This window comes from Oculina patagonica, chromosome 12 (assembly GCF_052425735.1).
Source record: "Oculina patagonica isolate OP01 chromosome 12, crgOcupat, whole genome shotgun sequence".
NCBI lineage: Eukaryota > Metazoa > Cnidaria > Anthozoa > Scleractinia > Oculinidae > Oculina > Oculina patagonica.
Genome location: NC_135769.1, coordinates 6,710,471 through 6,730,893, shown reverse-complemented (window position 1 = coordinate 6,730,893; position 20,423 = coordinate 6,710,471). Strand labels below are relative to the sequence as shown.

Sequence of the window (20,423 nt, the reverse complement as noted above, 5' to 3'; positions counted from 1 at the left end):
AATTCAAAATTAAAAACGCACGGGTTGGCAGCGCGAGCACCAACGACTTTTCACTCTCTGTGATGAAGGTGATCAGAGATGTCAGCGAAAATAAGACCAGATAAAAAGATATCGGCTTAAAAACATTTTTAAATGTCTTCTACCGATCACAATACTGGTTCAGATATGTTTAGTGATGTTAATAAGTGTAAAATTTGCATTTGATAATGGTGACATGTCGTCGCCGACATGTCACCAACATGTTTTTATAGCGTTAATATTTATTCTGAAATGTCTTCTAAAATCTTCCGTTATCAGATAGAGTTAACAAGTGTCATAATCGAAACAGCGTTTAATTTTCGCTATGCTACGTACCTGCATTGGCTGCGGCTGTCTAATAAATTTATGTTATAACAGTCCCATTGTCGAAGAAGGCATTTTTTTCAGTTTTCCGTTGACGCTCGGCAGGGTCACAGAAGAGCTTAACATGAAAGCCGGAGTGAATAAAATTTTCCTGTTTAAATTATTTATTTTGAGAATTACTAGACATCACGTCTTCTGTACACGTTCGACGCACTAAACTGTAAAATAGTTGTTCTTGGAAAATTCACTTATTAATAAAAACTAAAACTTGCAGGATTCCGATATATCTTTCGCTCTACGATCCTCGTCAGTCGTCCGCCGTTTAAAAAATTGTATATCGTTCATGTAAGAGACGTCATGTACGTCATCACGAGATATCTCATCGCGGTAGGACAATGCGTCCATGCGTGACTACTGAACGCAGAATGTGAAAATATTTCCATTCGTTCATAGAACTCATTAGTGATCAACATGGCTGTACATGCAACCCCCCCCTCGGAATGAGGTACAAGGACGACGAAAAAATCTACGCATGGGCACATAGGATTTTACAGAAACTATTTATTTGAGGTGGTATTAAAGTGGCACCTCCTTGTCTCCACTACTGAACGTACCGTATAATTGCAGAGCCAAAGCACGACTTAGCTTATGAAAATCGATTTATTTCTTTTCAGAAAACGCTTAAGTTGACTTGCTACCATAAAAAAAAACTGTGATCCGTGCCAAAATTTTAGCGAATTGAAAACTCCAGTCAGAGAAATGGTCTTAGAGAATTAAATTCTTACATCGTCCCTTATATTCATTTTACAGTTGTATTTACTGTATTAATTTTCGCAAAGGTACAACACATTAGTCAAAAAATTGCCAATTTGACAATGAAACTTATTTAACATGTAATTTCTTAAAAGTATAAGCGAAATTAAACGTTTAAAAAACACACTTTTGAAATTTTTAAAGACATTTTTTTCGGATACTCCGTATCCATAATCTGTTTGAAGATGTTTACAATTAATTGTTGAAAATATAAATATACACGAGGTGAGGTACAACACTTGAATAATGTAGCTAATTACTAACAAATAAGTTACATAATACTTGGGGAAGTGACATTATTACATAAATCAAGAAGTAGTGATGACGCGAGAAAAATAACAATGTAATTTAGAGGAAGAGAAATAAAATCTCATGTATAGCTGTTTGTTGAAGGTCGCTCCCATTCAATATTAAGGGCTTCTTTGATTTTTAGTTTGGAAGTTAATAAGTGGAAGCCGAGCCCAGAATAGAAAACGAAGGCTCAGAAAACTTATTCTTACAAGATCCTAAACCCTTTAAATGCTGAAGGATGTGAGAATTACGGTCGGTATATATAAATGCTCGCGAACCCGATCGGCAAAATGTCGCGTGGTTCACAGACATAACAGACGTGACAACCTGCACAAGTAAGCTTATATACCACACGAGAACACAATGCAGTAGGGACCGAATCCTTCACAACAAAATTGTTTCTTAGCTTAAAAGATGTGAAAACAATTCTCATATCTAAGTCCTTACAATACCTCTTAGCGATCGTTCTAATTTTGCGTTGTAATGGAATAGAAAAGGGGCCAATGAAAGATAATTCGAGAAAATGTGTTGGTTTCTCATGTGCATGCCCTTCCCGAGATGAAATTGGGGGATTGTAAACCTTCTGAAGTTAATTGTTTATTATACATAGGGAAGTAAATAATTATCTTAAGGAAAATGTCTTGAAAATTTAAAAGTGTTTTTATTTTTTTCAAATGTTAAATTTACATGCGTTTTATGACTGTAAATCTTTTTGTCATGGGACATTTTTTTCTAGAATCTTTATCCCCCACGTTTGTGTCTACTTAAAGAACGATATTTAGAAAATTAAGATCGCCAGGTAGTAGTTAAAATAGTATTATTAAACGTGTCTTTCTCAAACGATTTAAATCAATTTTTTTATTTCATTTAACTCATTCTTATTTCATTTTGAATCTACAGGTATTGGTATTTTTCGATATTCTAATTAACAATTAGACTACGAGCCCGAGTTTTCTATGAGCAAATAGTCAACGAGGCGCAGCCGAGTTGACTATCGCTATAGAAAACGAGGGCGAGTAGTCTAATTGTTTTAGTAGAAACTCTAAGGGATTGCAGTCCAAAACCTACAATATTGTGCACTTTAAAGACAAAAATCAAGAAAATTTACCGCTTAAAGAGCTACTCTTGCGCGCGACTGTTTTCTATCGGCGAATAGAAATCAGTGGGAGAACCAATCAGATTCGCGGATTTCCAATAGAACACAGCTGAGTTTCTACTAATACTAAATATCTTATTTCTTTTTTCTTTTAGGTTTGGTTGCTGGAGGTATGTGTACAATAGATAAATAACAAAAACAATAAAAAACATAAAAAACATAAAAAACAAACAAACATGTAACCTGTTAGAGATTATGCAGGTTCGAAAAACCAATAAAATAAATGCCAATAGTTTCCCAAGAAGCTCATTCTCGAGGCCCATTCTATCTTTAAGATAACTTATCATCTCTTACCAACCACAGCTTGCATATTCAGTTTATTAAATAGATTTAGCCAAGCCTAAAAGCGGAGCTCCCCGATTATTTACTTCGCCCTTTTCGTAAATCCTAATTTACTGACCGATAACAGGAAAAAATATAGCACCTGAGCCCGCGATCGAATGTAAACCAATACTAGGTCAGCGGTAAACTTCAATAAAATATTCGACCTCGATGAGCTCTACATGTGAACCCGCGATATGGTCATGTTATACTGGTCAGCGGATACCTTGTTTTGACAGCTGTCAATTACCCATGACATGAATGTCCAATATCAAAGATGTAGCTGACCTTAAACTTTAAACCCATTTCTGGAGTATGGCCGCCATGTTGGGGCGACGTCGCTAGGCGCACGCGCCCGCGAACCATGCCGCTAGCCATGATGACCATGAAAAACCAAAAGCATGGGTCTGTTAATTTTCTATGGAAATGGGGCTCTGCTCTGGGAGCTCCGCTAAAAATGGCAAATCCGCGAAATTAAGTGCCATACTGTATTTATTTAAAATATTGCTGAAATTCATGAGCACCTGATTGGGTGCAAACCATTTGCTTCTCTTTTTGCTAAAGTGGAATAAAATCTCCAAAACTAACATAGGGTGTTTAAAACAGTATCACATTTTGATGTTATATTCTGGTTAAAAAGTTTCAACAAATATTAGATCGGAGTTTTTTTTAGCTACAGTCATGCATAATATGGCCTTACTTTTGGACCTTTCGCACAAGCAGAGGAGTTGAGACAGAAATCGAGCATTGACTTGTGGTTGGCGAACAATTTTTCAGGACCTGAGCTCGGTTGTTTACAGGGTTGGGAACGTTATCCACCACAAATGGTCATTATCCAGTGCATAACGTAGTTAGTTTTGTGTGCTCTGATTCATCCACTCGGTGATTTGTGATTTAACCAGTAGATAGTGCTACCCATTCTTCAGCAAGCAGGATTTGGAATACCCCGATCGCGGCTATTGAAACAACTATACTGTGCCGTCTGACATTTTTTCCTCTTTTTTTTCTCGCAGCTGAGTTTGATTGCCATAATGTCATAATGGACATAGCCATGGTTGTGCCAACCAAAGCCAACGTTGGAGAAGACAACTATGCAACCATGATACGATCTGTCGAAGACCTCATCAAACAATTCAGTCTGTTAAACGGGAGCTCTCATATCGCGATTGTACAATTTGCCAATGAAGCAAAGGTTCGCTATAATATCAGTGACTTAAGCAATCCTACCAAGCTAAGAAAAGTCATCAAGGCAATGCACAACAACAACGATGATTTGGGTAAAGACATGCATACTTACAATGCACTAAAAGTGGTTTCCAGAAAGGTTTTCAAGGATGGTAGAGACAACGCGCTGGGACAGTTAATGTCATTTTTCTTTTCACGCACAAACCAGCCGATGATTACCAAGCCGATGTAATTGAAGAGTTGGAGGCAAGTAAACCACAGTGGATATTTAATTTATTTCAAAACAGAAAATTAAATAAAATCCGCATTGCAGTAATCGGCGGCCATCCTCTCCCGCGGTGGTAGGACAGCTATTGTTGTGTAAAAGCTAAAGTGACAAAATGATCGACTATCTCGTATAGGCCATAGCAATAAATCTACTTGGTGAGTTCTAGATCAATATCCCTTAGAACTCCTGTTAAAAGTAAATGATAAATTACTGAGAAACATATTTCTTTAACAGCAGGCTAAAAAGATACCTTCTTCATTTCCACCGTAAATGCATTTTGTATTTCACTCAGGGTAAAGGAATCTACCGTGTGGTTGTTAACATGGGAAACGAAATTACAGAAAAAGAACGTAAAGTAATTGCAGGAGGAACCGAAGGAGTATTCCAAGCTGGAAGCTTTGACGGACTAGAGGCCAAGACAAATGATATTCACAACCGTACTTGTAGTAAGTGTTTCTTTGGGATGTTCTCATTGCCTGCTCAAAACGTTTTGTTATATTTCACTGTACACGCAGTTTAATGTTGTAAGGGGCCAGTCCGATTTAACCAATCAATAATTAACAAAAACTCAATTGTAAGCAAGCAAGCAACGAATCAACATAAATAACTAACCAACCAATCAATCAAATTAACCAACTAACTAACCAACCAGCCAATCAACAGACCAACCAACCAACTAACCAAACAACCAACCAAACAACAACCAGTCAACCAACCAACCAACCATCCAACTAACCAACACACCAGCCAACCAGTCAACCAACCAATCAGCCAACCAACATGGTTGGTTGGACTGTCCAACCAACCATCTAACCAACCATCCAACTAACCAACAAACCAGCCAACCAGCCAACCAGTCAACCAGCCAACCAGCCAACCAGTCAGCCAGCCAACCAGTCAACCAACCAACCAGCCAACCAACAGTCCAACCAACCATCTAACCAACCATCCAACTAACCAACAAACCAGCAAACCAGCCAACCAGTCAACCAACCAATCAGCGAACCAACAGACCAACCAACTAACTAGCCAACCAACAGACCAAACAAACCAACCAAACAACCCACCAACTGGCATACTAGCCACCTACCGCCCTCGCGACCGACCAATCAAACAACAAACCAGTTAGACTACTTCTTCGACTGCGCCCCAATAGCCATTCATTCACAGAAATTAAACTAATGTAATCTATCTTGTTTTGTTGTTGCAGAAATGCTGAATTGTGAAGATCCTCCCCTGGATATTTGCCTTGTTATTGACCAGACCGAAAGTGTTAAAGTGGAAAACTATAAACTGATGATAGAATTTGTTGACAATTTTACACACTTTTTCGTAATCGGCGAGAACAAAACACGTTTTGCAATCATCACCTTTGCTAAAGAACCATCAGTTCGAATAAACTTTAGCAGTGTCGACTATCAAAACCAACAAAAATTGTCGGAATTGTTCAAGAACATGATGAATGACAAGCTGAGTAGTCCAACGCGTACTGACAGGGCCCTGGCGATGGCCGGTAATGAAGTATTTAACGAAGCAAATGGAGACCGCCCACATGCACCAGATGCCTTGATAGTTTTAACTGATGGTAAAACACATGATGATTCAGAACCATTCGAAACGGTTTTAAAACCAATTGAGGTAAGTTTCCGACTGAAATTTCTTAGCGCATTTATACTTCAGGCTAAGAAAATTCTGAAATGTGATTGGCTAAGACCAGCAGTATTTCAGCGATTTGAAATACTTACATGTAAAAATTACAGTTTCCATGGCAACCTAAATGACCAAAACAAAATGGCGGAAAGATTTCTGCAATGCGATGGGAAAAAACCACAAGAACTAAAGGACATTGCAAAAAGTCAAACAACAAAGAACGTACTGAGACCTAAGTCACTGCTTAAAGTGAATAGCAAAGGATACAGACCTGATATTTTGCGCTCAAGTCAAACAGCAGCAGCAAACAACCCAATTGGCGAAGTTTAGCGCAAAATGCTCTTTAGCTCATAGCGAAGAAGGCGAAGAGTCAGAATGAAAACGACTATTTCTTCTAAACACAACTCAGAGGTACAGGCAATAAGTCATCCACTGGAAAATTTTCTGCTTTTGTGGTAAACGCTGCATAAATTATTAATAATGACCAAAGAAATTATGGTAACACTAGCTCAACAATTTTCACGGCCTGCGGCTCAATCGAAAGCTTGGCGAGCTCAGAGTCAATGTTCCAAATATCGCTCGCCTCGCTGCTTCGTGGCTCGTGATATTTGAGTGAATTTTGAAATATTACTCGCGGTATTTATCCGAAATACTCCTAGAAAAAATGCTATTACCTACACTTGCTTGACTTCTCAGAGGGGAAGGGGAAAGAGGAGGGGGGGGGGGGGGAGACCTTAGGAAAGCTTAAGTGAGGTGGTGCCTTCGTACCCTGCCCCGTTTAATTACGACTTTATCCCTTCATTTTGCTACCCTGCTTACAATGTTTTTAACAATACGCCTCAATTCGGACATTAAGTGCAGGCATACCCTGTTCAACATTTCCTGCGAAAAAAGTATTAAAAAGATAGTCCGTTCAAGATTTTTAAAAGCTCAGAAAGGTATTCGATTACTTTGCTAAGAGGAAAGACCATGAAAAACATACTTGTTCAGCGAGACATCTCCGTGTAGGCCAAATAAGGAAGTGCGCACCTCCTCCCGAGCCTGACTTCCCATATAACATCCAGTATCCTATCCGGGGGAAGAAGCAATACTCAGAGACGCTTCATGCTGCAGAACTGGGGGTGAGTTCCTGAAGAGGGGTTCACTTTGGCTCGAATTAAAGGGACTATGTCACGCAATTTTAGGCAATTTCGGCACTGACCAACTGGTCATAGAATTAACTGAAATATCACAATAACGGCTTTTAAAACTGTAGAATAACAAAAAACACAAAAAAGGCCAAAAAGGTGCATGGATGGGCAAAATTCGAGAATATTAAAACGGTTTGCGTCCGTGTAAACTAAAAAAACGCCAGCCCGACTTTTTTCAAGTTTATCTCAATTTGTATGAAAGTGTCATTTACAATGCTCGAAAATCATCCTTGTTTGTGTTGTTGCCGTGATTTTACCAATAAATGATTTGTGCTCTGCCAATTTGAAGTTTACAGCTCTTAATTAACGAAATAAAAAGAATTACCTGAAATACCGTAACCTAGCCACTTTAAATCATTCTTTTTACTGTTATAGGAGAAAAATGTTCACAGGATTGCTGTCGGCATTGGAACTAAAATGTTACACTTCAGATGGCAACTCGTGAAAATTGCTGGAGATGATCACGGTGTCATTACCGTAACAGACTTCAAAGAACTGTCCAAGCAGCTAAGACGACTTCGCGAGGTTACTTGCAGTGAGTGACAATTTCTAATTCTTACTTGTTTTCCGAACTCGATCCTTTTCAAATGCATTCTCAACTCACGCTTAACTTTTCATTAAAACGAAGAAATCTTTTATAGCTTTTTAAGTTAACCAATGCCACAGGTATTAAAATTTATAATAAAAAAAGGCAAAGCTATCTTATTTATATGTGGTTGTGTTTTTAAGCAAAGAATCTTGAGGGGTCGTGAACAAAACAAATTAAAACAAACGTAACATTGTCAAATCTCAATTGTTAGAAGGGTTACCGGTTGGCTATTTGGGAAGCGTGGAGGAGTTGAATTCAGGACTGCCAAACACTAATCTATTCAGTGGCAGGGAGGATGGTTAAAGTCCAATTTATAAATAGTACAAATTTAATTTTTTTAAAGTGGCATGAAAGGGAGATGACAAAAGTTTTATGGCCATCTACTAAAATAAACAGATTTGTTACACAATATGCTACCAAGGCAAACATACCCTTGCGTATCTTTTGCGAATCATTTTTCTCTTTTTTTTTTTTACCTTTTGACAATGGATCCCTTGCTTTGTTACAGTTCTACAGTTCCTGGGCTTGTAGTTTTTTTTTTTTGCTTTTCAAGGTTCGTAAAGCTTCGTATATTTTCTCATAGGCATTGATGGTGGCTATTCCAAGTGGAGTAGCTGGTCGGAATGTTCCGCTTCGTGTGATGGAGGAGTGCGTTGGCGCAATAGAACATGTACTAAACCTGAACCCAGGCATAGAGGAAGAGACTGTACACATCTTGGACCTAGCGAGGAGTCCGAAGCATGCAATACTATAGAATGTGGTAAGTAAAAGGGGGGGGGGGGGGGGGGAGGTAAAATCTGTGTCCGAGCCTAAGTGTCCTATACAGTCAGAGCTTATCCCGGTTTCTTTATTGCTTCTTCCCCCTGGATGGGATGCTAGTTCATCGCAGGGTTACCCCCAGCAGTAAATTCGCCGGTACCGATTTATACACTTGGGTGGAGAGAGGCACTGTGAGAGTAAAATGTGTTGCCCACTGAAGAACACAACGCAGCGCCCCGGCCAGGCCTCGAACGCGGGCCGTTCGACTCGGAGTCGAGCGTGCTAACTATTAGGCAAATATAATAAGATACTGCAATATCACAGCGGCAAACCGATGAGTGGTGCCGGATCTATTGAAAACCTGGATCAGTAACTTAGTTAAAACGGAAAATATAGACGGCAAACTGATCCTGACGGCTAAAGCGGTCAAAAATAAACAAAGTGGATAAAAAGAAAAAAACTAGAATATATAGAAAAAACTTTGCCCTATATTTCGGTTTGCAAAACAAACCTTCCTCAGGGGCTGGGCGGAGAAAAAAAATGATGAGAAAAATAAAAGGATCGTTACAAATAGAAAAATTTAAAATAAAATACTAAACAATGATTGGTTCTAACAAGTGTCAATGACGTGTTTCGTCACGTCTGTTAATTCCCAGAGGATGTAAAGTTTTTGCTTTGTTAATTAAATGGGCTTCACGAGCCTTCCTGACTGAGTCTCGTTTGCTGCGTATAAGTTCAAGCGGGATGAGGTGAACGTCGTTTATGGAATGGCCGGGTTGGTTGAAATGAATAGATACTGGTGTAGGGTCATCAAGTTCATGGTGGTTGAGAATGGATCTGCGGTGTTGTCCGAAGCGTTCGTTAAGTTGACGTTTGGTCTCCCCAATGTATTGATGGTGGCATTTTTTGCAATCGATTAGATAGATAAGGTTTTTAGAACGGCAAGATATGCTGTCAGTTATTTTGCGTGTCTCGTTGGTGTTGAAGAAAGTGTAGTTAGTTTGTCCTTCTTGAAGAAATGAACAAGTGAGACATCGTGGGTGGTTGCATTTATGAACTCCAGCGTCTTGTTGTTTGGAGAACTTCTTATGTGTAAGCTCGGAATGTACAAGGAGATCACGCAGACTTGCGTTACGTCTGTAGGCGATAACTGGTGGATGAGGAAAAGCTTCTTTGCAGTTGGCGGAGGACTGGAGAATATTTAAGTGTTTCTTGATAACAGAAGATATTTTGGGCCAACTATTAACTATTAGGCCATCGCGCCTCCCAGATAATTTAGCTCCGGACTAGCTAATACGACTGTGTAGGAGGTTTAGGGTGGGCTTATATGAGATTGTCTAATTGGCGTGGGTCGTGGGTCGTGGGTCGTGGGTCGTGGGTCGTGGGTCGTGGGTCGTGGGTCGTGGGTCGTGGGTCGTGGGTCGTGGGTCGTGGGTCGTGGGTCGGGGTCGGCGGTCGTGGGTCGGTCGGGTCGTGGGTCGTGGGTCGTGGGTCGTGGGTCGTGGGTCGTGGGTCGTGGGTCGTGGGTCGTGGGTCGTGGGTCGTGGGTCGTGGGTCGTGGGTCGTGGGTCGTGGGTCGTGGGTCGTGGGTCGTGGGTCGTGCGTGTATAAGCCGAGTTACCAGCTATCTCTGGATTTTAAATTTACCGAAAAATGTGTGACGCTTAACAAGGCCGAAAATTTGAACTCACTCATTCAAAGACCTCGGATGGAGGTGTTACCATATACGTTGCATGAGACTACCGCTAGAACTTCCCCTCTCTTTCCCCTTTGAACGCCGGCCAAGCAGTTAGCCACGCCAGCTACTAGTTGGCAGAAAAACTGAAAAATCTTAAACGAAAAAGAACACCCTTAAAAAGATTGCATCGACAAGGACATGTTCCTTAAGTTTGGCTGATAACCGATCAGCTATTTCTATTTCTTCCATTTCATCTGTGTAAAATCGGAATTTTAATCAGGGACCAGTGTGTGGATCAGTGGCAAACTAGTGTCGAAATATTTCCACTGGGTTTCTGGTTTCTTGGTTTCGCAGGATATATGCAAAAATAATATAAACGTTTTTATTTTAAAATAATGGTCTAAAATATAACTTTAGTCAGTTCAACAAAATGAAACGTTTATTTCGCTACAGTGCTTGACATTGCAAGTTTTGATTTCCCTTTAATCTCTTTAAACGCAACCTTCGATAGTGCATCTGCAGCCTCAAGCTTCAATTGATAACGGAAGGTCAAATCTCGACGCACCTTCACCGCATTCAAACGTCTTTATAGGCAGCTTTCCTTCCTATTTCGGGGAATTTCGTTCATATTGATGTGTTAGTACGAGCAAACAATAGCTGCTGAGTGTAAATAAACATATTCCCTGTTGCGTTGATGGAAAGGCATCTCAATAAACACAATGTTTAATTGTACAACATACAACAGTGCACAACAACTACTGCCTTGCGAATCCTTGACACCTTTCGTTTGACATCTGTCACTCATTTAAACTTTGACCTAAAACACAACGTCACGATAACTTATCACGCGGGAGTCACGCTTTCCTGAACATTCCCGTTTTCCCAGGTATAAGAGTGTTTTTATTTTTAAAATGTTTTACATCTGTACCAAAGTTCTTTGAAAAAATGGCACAGAAAAGTCCACATATTGCCATTTTCAAACATTTTTTAATAAATCCCCAAAAAGCTTCGTAAATTAATTATTGTCACGATACCGGTAATGTACGAAACTTTAAATTATGAAAGTTAAAACCGTATCTTTGAAGTACAGTACTTGTCTTGTTTTTGGCATTTTTCTGTCGTTTGACCGCGGTCGACGACGAACCTGCACTGAAGTTCGGATTCTGAAACAGCAACATCGATTTGGCCTTGTGAAACAAATCTCTAGTACTTAATACCGGCGTACAATTATTAAGTCATTTCAAGAATATAAATAGTTCCTTTCGCTATAGTCCCAGACAGTGCAAGTTTTGATAATGCTTCCGCAAATGCATTCAGCAAACATGTACATTTCACCTATTTTTAACCAATTATACTTGAGCGTTCCCACGCCACTAATTGGATCACTGGTAGGTAGCGATCAACTGAAAGAAAACCTCTTTTTTTTTCATTAGAGGAATAAAACGTTGGCCATGCACAGGAAAAAAATCCATTAGGTGTTCTGTAGAAATCCCTTAAAGTTAAAAAAAGACTCGAGAAGTTGTAACTTTTTCACTTGAAATGACCATTTAAAATATATTGGCAAGCGTGACTTCCCTGATAAAATTGGAAAAACTAATAATTGAATAACATGATCATTTAATCGATATGGAATGAAGAACCACCAACCTACATGAAATCGTTCAATAAATCGGTTGTTACTAAAACGTTGACGTTCATAAATGCCCTCGCCCTTCAGTTTGGTCACGACTTAATTAAAGTGGTTTGTCAAGGATTTTAACAGATTATTGAACACTGTTTACATCCTAGCAGATTGCTAGGATGTAAACAGATTACAACTTGAAACCCCGAGGCTGGACTTTTTAATGTTTCCGCGCGTCTTAAAAACGGTCAATATTTATAGCCGTGTTTTGTTTTTCTTCGCAAATTTAGGTTATATCTTAACTTCCTTTATCTAAAGAAAGATATGAAAATGTTTTTCAAAGGTTAAATTGCCTACCATTTATTTCAAAAGAGTTTCGACAAAAAATCGACGAAATCCATGTGACGTAGCTTATTTAATATTAAGCCCTAGCAGTTCATGTTCATTCCTTTATATTGCAACAAAATAATTAAAGAAAATACTTGTTCGCTTAACCAAATAGGTGTAATGGCCGAAATGCTAGAACAGTGTCAAAAATTGAAAAAAAAAATTATCGCAAGCAGCTGTTCAATTTCCCCACGCAGTTTGTTTATCGAAATTTGGCAAAATTAACTTGAGATGATTGCTTCTTAAAAATTTATTCTGGAATTCGAACCCTTCAGATAAAAAGGCGTATTCTGTATCTCTTCACAAAATCATTTTCGTTGTTGATCAATTTCATGTTACCTAGGTTTTCCGACGCCTAAGCCCCCACAATGCATGGCTGCCCTTGGAATGCAAAGCGGTAAAATACCAGACTCCAGTATCACAGCCTCAAGCTCGTACAATGCCGTCAGCTTTGCCCCTTCCATCGGCAGACTTTTTCTTTCTGCCGGCAGTGGTAACTACGGTAGTTGGGCTGCAGAAGCTAATAACGAAAACCAGTGGTTTCAAGTTGATTTTGGAAGCTGGACAAAGATCTCGGCCGTGGCGACACAGGGAAGACAAGATTGGGATCAATGGGTTGAAAGCTACTGGCTTTCGTTCAGCTACGATGGTGTTTTCTCGGAGACTGTTAACGACGATGGCGGCTCTAAACAGGTAACCATTGCTCAGTTAGTCAGTTCAAAAGAAAGCTAATTTCTGAACGGCTCAAGGAAATAAATGAAGCACCCACGCATTTAACGACTACCAAGAGATCTCAATAGAATAACGGTGGACTAGCGTTTTTATGCCGTGTAGGTGTATATATAGGTGTAGGTGAAGGTGCAGAGATAACAAAACCTAACATGGCTGTCGATGAAGTGTATGTGTAGCTGTAGCTGTAGCAGTCTATAGGTGTAGCAGTTGTAGGTATAAGTTTTGAGTACAAAAAAGACGACTTTACTGTTCGACTTGGATTTTACGATGTAAGTGATTATTTTCGGCAACATGTCTGTCTGTCTGTCTGTCTCTCTGTCTGTCTGTCTGTCTGTCTGTCTGTCTGTCTGTCTGTCTATCTATCTATCTATCTATCTATCTATCTATAAACAATATTATTTTTATAGATTTTTACTGGCAACTCTGACCGAAATACAGTTGTAAGAAACCAACTAGACAATCCAGTCATAACGCAGTACATCCGGATTCACCCGAAGACATGGAAGAATCATATCTCTATGAGGACAGAGTTTTATGGCTGCAAAGAAGGTGAAAGTTCTACCGAATTCTAGTTAACTATCGGATTATCTGCTTAACATCATTTACGTCTCGTCTCGTACATCGTAAGATACATTTTGCCAATATTTGTTAAAAAAGCTGAAATTTTCGCCCGGAAATTTCTGTCGAACAAGAAGCTCGTAGAGCTTTAAACTGCGCTGATCGCGTGACCACTCTAGGAGAGCCATGTGGGGGGAACAAAAAATGCACCCCCCCCCCCAATCCCCTTTGTCTGCGCCATACAATGTTGTGACTGACAAACAGTATGGCAAGAAAACACCTTGTTTGACATTTCATGGTTGACTAGTTCCATCCGTAATAAAATATTTTTCTTATATGCTAAAGTTGGCCAAATTTTAAATTCTCATCCGTGAAACCAAAAAATCGCTTATCGGAACGACGGGATTTTTCGGGCGAAAGTTAACAACAACTGTCCCTGGGTCTGCAAGATCAATTGATAAGTACGTCTGGCTTTACGCCAGGAACGTAAGTGTCAGTGAGATTTTCGACAGTATTCCTCATTTGCATAAAACTGAAAACTGGCCCAATGACAATCTTTCGCAGTTTCTATACTGTTAGTATTCTTTTTGAACCTCTTTAACAGTTCAAAATTTTGCCCCTCTTTCGGTTTTCGTATTACAATAGGTGGTTGTAAAAATGCAGCGACTGACAAACTTTGTGTCACATTTCATGGTTGGCTTGTTCCAGCCGCGATTAATATTTTTTTTTATATGCAAATTTTGGCCGAATTTCCACGCGTGGACGTTGAAGCTCTTTTTAGCACAGAGGGTATTTCCCTTGCATACCGAATGACGTAAGCGGTACAAGCCAGGGCATGTTTGTGAAGGGAATTTTTCTTCATATCTCTAAAATCCTTTCAATGACACAGCCAAAAAATAGATAACGCTTCAAAGAGAAATACTCCACAATAAATTAGTTTAGTAAAGACCAAAGGATTCTTTAAAACCTTACGTGACTCGATGTCCAGCCGATGGAAAGTGAAACTTGTCATGTCAGCACATTCTTTGACACCAACGTAATGGTATTTAGTTACAGATTTTAGCCCGCTAAAATATATATTTTTTTTCAACGCATGAAAATTTAGAATTTTCTTTGAGTAAAACACCCGCTTTCGATGCAAACCCCAAACATTAATTGATATCATTTCGTCTGGCTTCACGCCAGGAACGTAGGTATCCGTGAGAATTTCGACAGTATTCGCTATTTGCATAAAACTGAAAACTGGCCAAATGACACCCCGGGATGGCAATGTTTCGCCGTTTCTATACTGTTAGTACAGTTCAAAATTTTGCCCCTCTTTCCGTATTGTTAACAATAGGCGGTTGTTAAAATGTAGCGACTGACAAACATGATGATAAAAAACACCTTGTGTGACAGGTCATGGTTGACTTGTTCTAGCCGCGATTATTAATTTTTCTTATATGCAAATTTTGGCCGAATTCACACCCGCGGACGCTGAAGCTGTTTTTAGCACATAGGGTATTTCCCTAGCATACCGAATGAAGTAAAAAAAAGATTACAATTATCAATTTACTCCATTTAATGGCTTATAGAAACCTCAAGCGCAAATCGGGTTCTTATTACGCAACCTAGAAATCATTAGCTACGAACTTTTTTAGCATTAAAACAAAGGATTTATTTGTTGAATACATATTTCTATAAGTTATATGTTTATTTATTTTGATACATGAAAATACATGGAAGTAATAAAAAGAAACGAAACATCCGATAACGTCGTAAAAAGGTAAAAACATGTTCGTTATCGCTATGATAGGATTCGACCCACCAAAGCTTGTCTGCAGAGATGCTCTCGGTATGCAAAGCGGAGAAATTCCTGATTCCGCCTTAAAATCGTCTTCCGCCTGGGACCAGTACTGGGGCCCTGAAAGGAGCAGATTAAACGAGCAACAAGAAGGTAGTTATTACGGTGGTTGGCAACCTAAAACCGCAGATGCTAGACAATGGCTGCAGATAGACTTGGGAAAGATAACAAAGGTCACCCGGATCGCGACTCAGGGAAGATCTGATTACAACTATTGGGTGACCAAATATACACTAACTTACAGCGACGACGAGGGAGAATTTAAGTCTTACAAAAGTGGCGAGGTTTGTATAAAATGTTTGAAAAATAGCATACACTCAGGGGTATAAGTTGTTTGTCGTACAATTGCAAAAGTATCCCCCACCCCTCTGCGAAAATATCTTACTCCAAAAAAAAAAAAAAAAAGGTGTGAATGCAACAATCCTTTCGATTATAAACCCTCACAAATATTAACCCATGGGCAGGAACGTTAAGGAAATATACGCCCTCGACCTATTTTCGAAATTTTACGACGTTATCGCCTAAAAGAAGGTAGTCCTGACAAAGACGGTTGTTGTGAATGGCTTTTTCGTCAATCGCCTGAGAAGTTATCTCCAGAGCTAAGTAAAGAGTTTTTGTCAGTTTGTGATAATCGAAAAGATTGGTAAGTTTTTCCTTTATGACTCTTGCTTTCAGGACTTAAAATTAGTTTGTCAACAATGATTGGTGACTTGTTTTGTCAGTTTGTGTCGACGTCAGTCAATTTCTGATGGTTCTTCACAAATTTAGTTCGTCGCCTTGGCTGATCTAGTTGTTATTGTACTAGCCTTTTTATATGCAGTCGGTGATAGTATAAGTTTGTACTGTAGATGACGCATTCAGCGGTCGATTTAATTATGTGGTTTGCAATTGTCTGCCGGCTTTTAGCCAGGTGGGAGTCCAGGAGTCCTATGGACGGCCACTTTTCAGAGAAAATTAATATGAATACCTGTATGCAAAGTTTTTTATAGCAAATTTGGAAATTTTTAGATACCTTTGCACTCATAACTGCAGAAAAACACCTTGCATGCTCCTCAGGCCCGCCTATGGGGGCAAAGTCAGGCCTTATGAAAATTTTGGACTCCCACTTTTTAAATCCTGGCTAAAAGCCTGATTGTCAGTCGATGTTTTCTGCACTGTAAAATGTAACCTAATCTCGTACCCAGATGATCTTCTTACCACGGTAGTATACATCTGGTCAAGTGCGTTCCGTTCGCAAATCTGATTGGTTGATGAACAGCTTCAGCATTTGCGCGCGGATGATGCAAACTTTGTTTTGCTCGCGCGCACCGTACGTCAGCAAGTAGGAAAATATTTAAATTTAACGGCTTTTCTAGAAACTTAGAAAGCTTAGTAGTACAAAATGTTTTAAAATGACGATATTTGTGCGTAAAAAGGTGGGTGAAAAACTTTTGAAATATGACGCGTACAACTAACCTGTACGCGTCAAACACAGCGCGCGCTTTTCCCCGCCGTCGAAGGCTTGGTTAAGTAACGCGAGTGTCGGCTTTTTTCTTCCCCAACTCTATCTCAAGATTGTGTTACTTGTCTTTCCTTACATATAATAGGAAAGAAGTTCATGAGCTATTTACAGCGGCCAAGTGAGTTTTTCATTAAGTTTTTCAACCACTAAATTGCCGAGCATGCGTAGTCGCGTCGTGTGTCACATTTCTGACACATTTGACGCGAGCAAAATCCGACTTTACCAGATGTTCTCTCCGAGGGTTAAGAAGATCTGGGTACGAGATTAAAATGTAACCATTTCTTGTCGATTCTACCAGTTTCTTCCGAGACAGAAATAAACGTTTTTATATAGGAAAATGAGTGAACGAGGTGTTAATTCCACATAGTCTTTGGGCTAACCCAACGGAATTTTTAACCAATGTTTATATCTCATCACATAGTCAATAAAATCAATAATACGGATCTTCATCTCCGCCTACCTACATGTATAAAGCTTAATATTGTTGTTCGTATTTGTTTTCCTTTTTTCTGTTTGTTTGCTTAGGAAATAGAGGGAAACACGGATAGAAACACGCCGGCGGGCCGCATTCTAGATGAGCCAATTATAGCTCGGTTTATACGAATACATCCCAAGACGTGGAATGAGTACATTACCATGAGGGTGGAATTGTTCGGCTGTAGAGAAGGTACATTAGTGTTGTTGCATAAATGGATTTTCCTAAGCCTAAAAGCGGAGATCCCCGGTTATTAACGTTGCCTTTTATTTAATTCTGAATTTACTGACTATAGACAGGAAAAATTACGGCTTGAGCCCGCGATCTCATGGGAAAAAAAATCATAACCTGGCCAAAAATCACGCAACTACGATGAGCTCCACACGTGAGTCTGTGATATGGACATGTAATACTGGCCAGCGGATAACTTGTTTTGACAGCTTTCAATTGACCATAGTATGAATGTTCAATATCGAAGATGTAAGCTGACGTTACCATTTACGTTAATCTATTAGTGAAATATAGCCGCCATGTTGCGTGACGTCGTTTTTCGCACGTAAAGCGCATGCACCCGTGAACTATGCTGCTAGCCATGATGACCATGAAAAATCAAATGCTTTTTTAAGGTTTCCTGCGACACAAACATTAGCCTTGGCTGTTTTAATATGTGGTAAAATCCATGACATATGTTTTGACCTAAATGCTCTCGCCCTTCAGTTCGGTCAGGACTTAATTTATTATTGAACAACCGAAAATATTTTTGTGTCATAGTAAACCTTAACATAATGGTCCATTTTTATCATCAATTGCTATATTAAAGTACAGAAACTGTTAACAAGCGTCTTTGGCTGCAGATGGCTAGGATGAAAACGGATTACAACTTGAAACCTCGAGGCTGGACTTATTAATGTTTCCGCGCGTCTTAAAAACAATCAAAATTTATAGCCGTGGTTTGATTTTTTTCTGCAAATTTAGGTTATATCTTAGCTCCCTTTATCTAAAGAAAGATATGAAAATGTTTTTCAAAGGTTAAATTGCCTACCATTTATTTCAAAAGAGTTTCGACAAAAAAATCGACGAAATCCATGTGACGTAGCTTATTTAATATTAAGCAACCAAATAAGTGTAATGGCCGAAATGCTAGAACAGTGTCAAACATTGAAAAGAAAAATGCTCGCAAGCAGCTGTTCAATTTCCCTACGCAGTTTGTTTATCAAAATTTGGCAAAATTAACTTGAGATATTTGATTCTTAAAAATTTATTCTGGAATTTGAACCCCTGAGATAAAAAGGCGTATTCTATATCTCTTCACATACCGTAGAATTCCGGTTATATGCCCTGGGCTTATACAACTTCGTAAGGGGTTTTGGGTGGGCTTATAAGCGGAGGGGCTTATATCCGGGAGGGCTTATAAGCGGAATGAAAAAAAACGTTTCAAAACGAGCCACGGGAGTGTTGATGGAAATACGTTTTTTAGTTAAAACGAATAATAAAGCAACATTTATCTCTATTCAGTACTATCATCTGGCAGAGGGGGGCTTATATCCGGGGGGCTTATAACCGGATGTATTTTTTTGTTTCCAGGATGATGGGCCTATAACCGGGGGGGCTTATAAGCGGGGGGCTTATAACCGGAATTCTACGGTAATCATTTTCGTTGTTGATCAATTTGATGTTACCTAGGTTTACCGACGCCTAAACCCCCACAATGCATGGATGCCCTTGGAATGCAAAGCGGTAAAATACCAGACTCCAGTATCACAGCCTCAAGCTCGTACAATGCCGTCAGCTTTGCCCCTTCCATCGGCAGACTTTTTCTTTCTGCCGGCAGTGGTAACTACGGTAGTTGGGCTGCAGGAGATAACACATCGCTAGAAATCGCGGACATTGAAGTCGGCGAATTTTGATGCATCTTACATTAACCGCTCGCGAAACTTGGTAATAGCCGCTGATTCGAAAGCCTGACTTTGGGCTCATATACATCTACGATGGTACACAAAAATGCAGCCTACACAGAGTAATATTTTTGAAGTAGGAAAACCACTGGTCATAAATATTGCCTGATAATAAAAATGGAGCAAAGATCTTTCAAACGATGGCTTTTGCGGCAAAATTGGAGCAAAGACGGCTGAAATATCGTAGCTCAAAGACAGCGGATTTTGGGATTTCAATGTGAACTGCCGCCGTGTGTTTACAGTATGCGATTTTTTGTGGTTTTCTAACGGCAAAATAAAATGAATCTATCGGAAGGAGATGTAATCATTTGGTGAGTTAGTTTCATGTATAGTTTTATCAATCTGCTTTCAATTTTTTCGTTCACATTCATTTGCCGATAATCCCCGTTTATAAACTTTAAGTTTTCGGTTTTCGCCATACATTTCTCCTCTACGCCTTATAATTTTGGTCTCAAAAACTGTTCGCAGAAAACGTTCATGAATACAAATGAACGGTGCACTTCAATCTTGTACATGTGGTTCTTAAACATATTGTGTTCCGCTTTCACATTTTTACATTTTTAATTGTCAATATTTAATAAAACATTTCATTCTGCATACATTTTCTTTGTAATTCTTCTTCCTTCTACGGTCATGTACCGCAGGACATACTATTCGCGACTCGGAGGTCCGCGATTCTAGAGATGACGAAAACCAGTGGTTTCAAGTTGATTTTGGAAGCTGGACAAAGATCTCGGCCGTGGCGACACAGGGAAGACAAGATTGGGATCAATGGGTTGAAAGCTATTGGCTTTCGTTCAGCTACGATGGTGTTTTCTCGGAGACTGTTAACGACGATGGCGGCTCTAAACAGGTAACCATTGCTCAGTTAGTCAGTTCAAAAGAAAGCTAATTTCTGAACGGCTCAAGGAAATAAATGAAGCACCCACGCATTTAACGACTACCAAGAGATCTCAATAGAATAACAGTGGACTAGCGTTTTTATGCCGTGTAGGTGTATATATAGGTGTAGGTGAAGGTGCAGAGATAACAAAACCTAACATGGCTGTCGATGAAGTGTATGTGTAGCTGTAGCTGTAGCAGTCTATAGGTATAGCAGTTGTAGGTAT

The 20,423-nt window shown here is 39.4% G+C and overlaps 1 protein-coding gene across 1 annotated transcript in view; it reads left to right on the top strand.

Annotated features, from left to right (window-relative positions):
• LOC144631901 (uncharacterized) overlaps positions 1-20,423 on the top strand; it is an 86,071-nt gene that overhangs the window by 55,097 nt on the left and 10,551 nt on the right. Inside the window, exons 9-14 of the mRNA XM_078490484.1 lie at positions 12,594-12,943; positions 13,390-13,531; positions 15,336-15,667; positions 17,410-17,551; positions 19,043-19,225; positions 20,001-20,167. Coding sequence (XP_078346610.1) covers positions 12,594-12,943; positions 13,390-13,531; positions 15,336-15,667; positions 17,410-17,551; positions 19,043-19,225; positions 20,001-20,167 — 1,316 coding nt within the window. The remainder of the gene's footprint in view (positions 1-12,593; positions 12,944-13,389; positions 13,532-15,335; positions 15,668-17,409; positions 17,552-19,042; positions 19,226-20,000; positions 20,168-20,423) is intronic.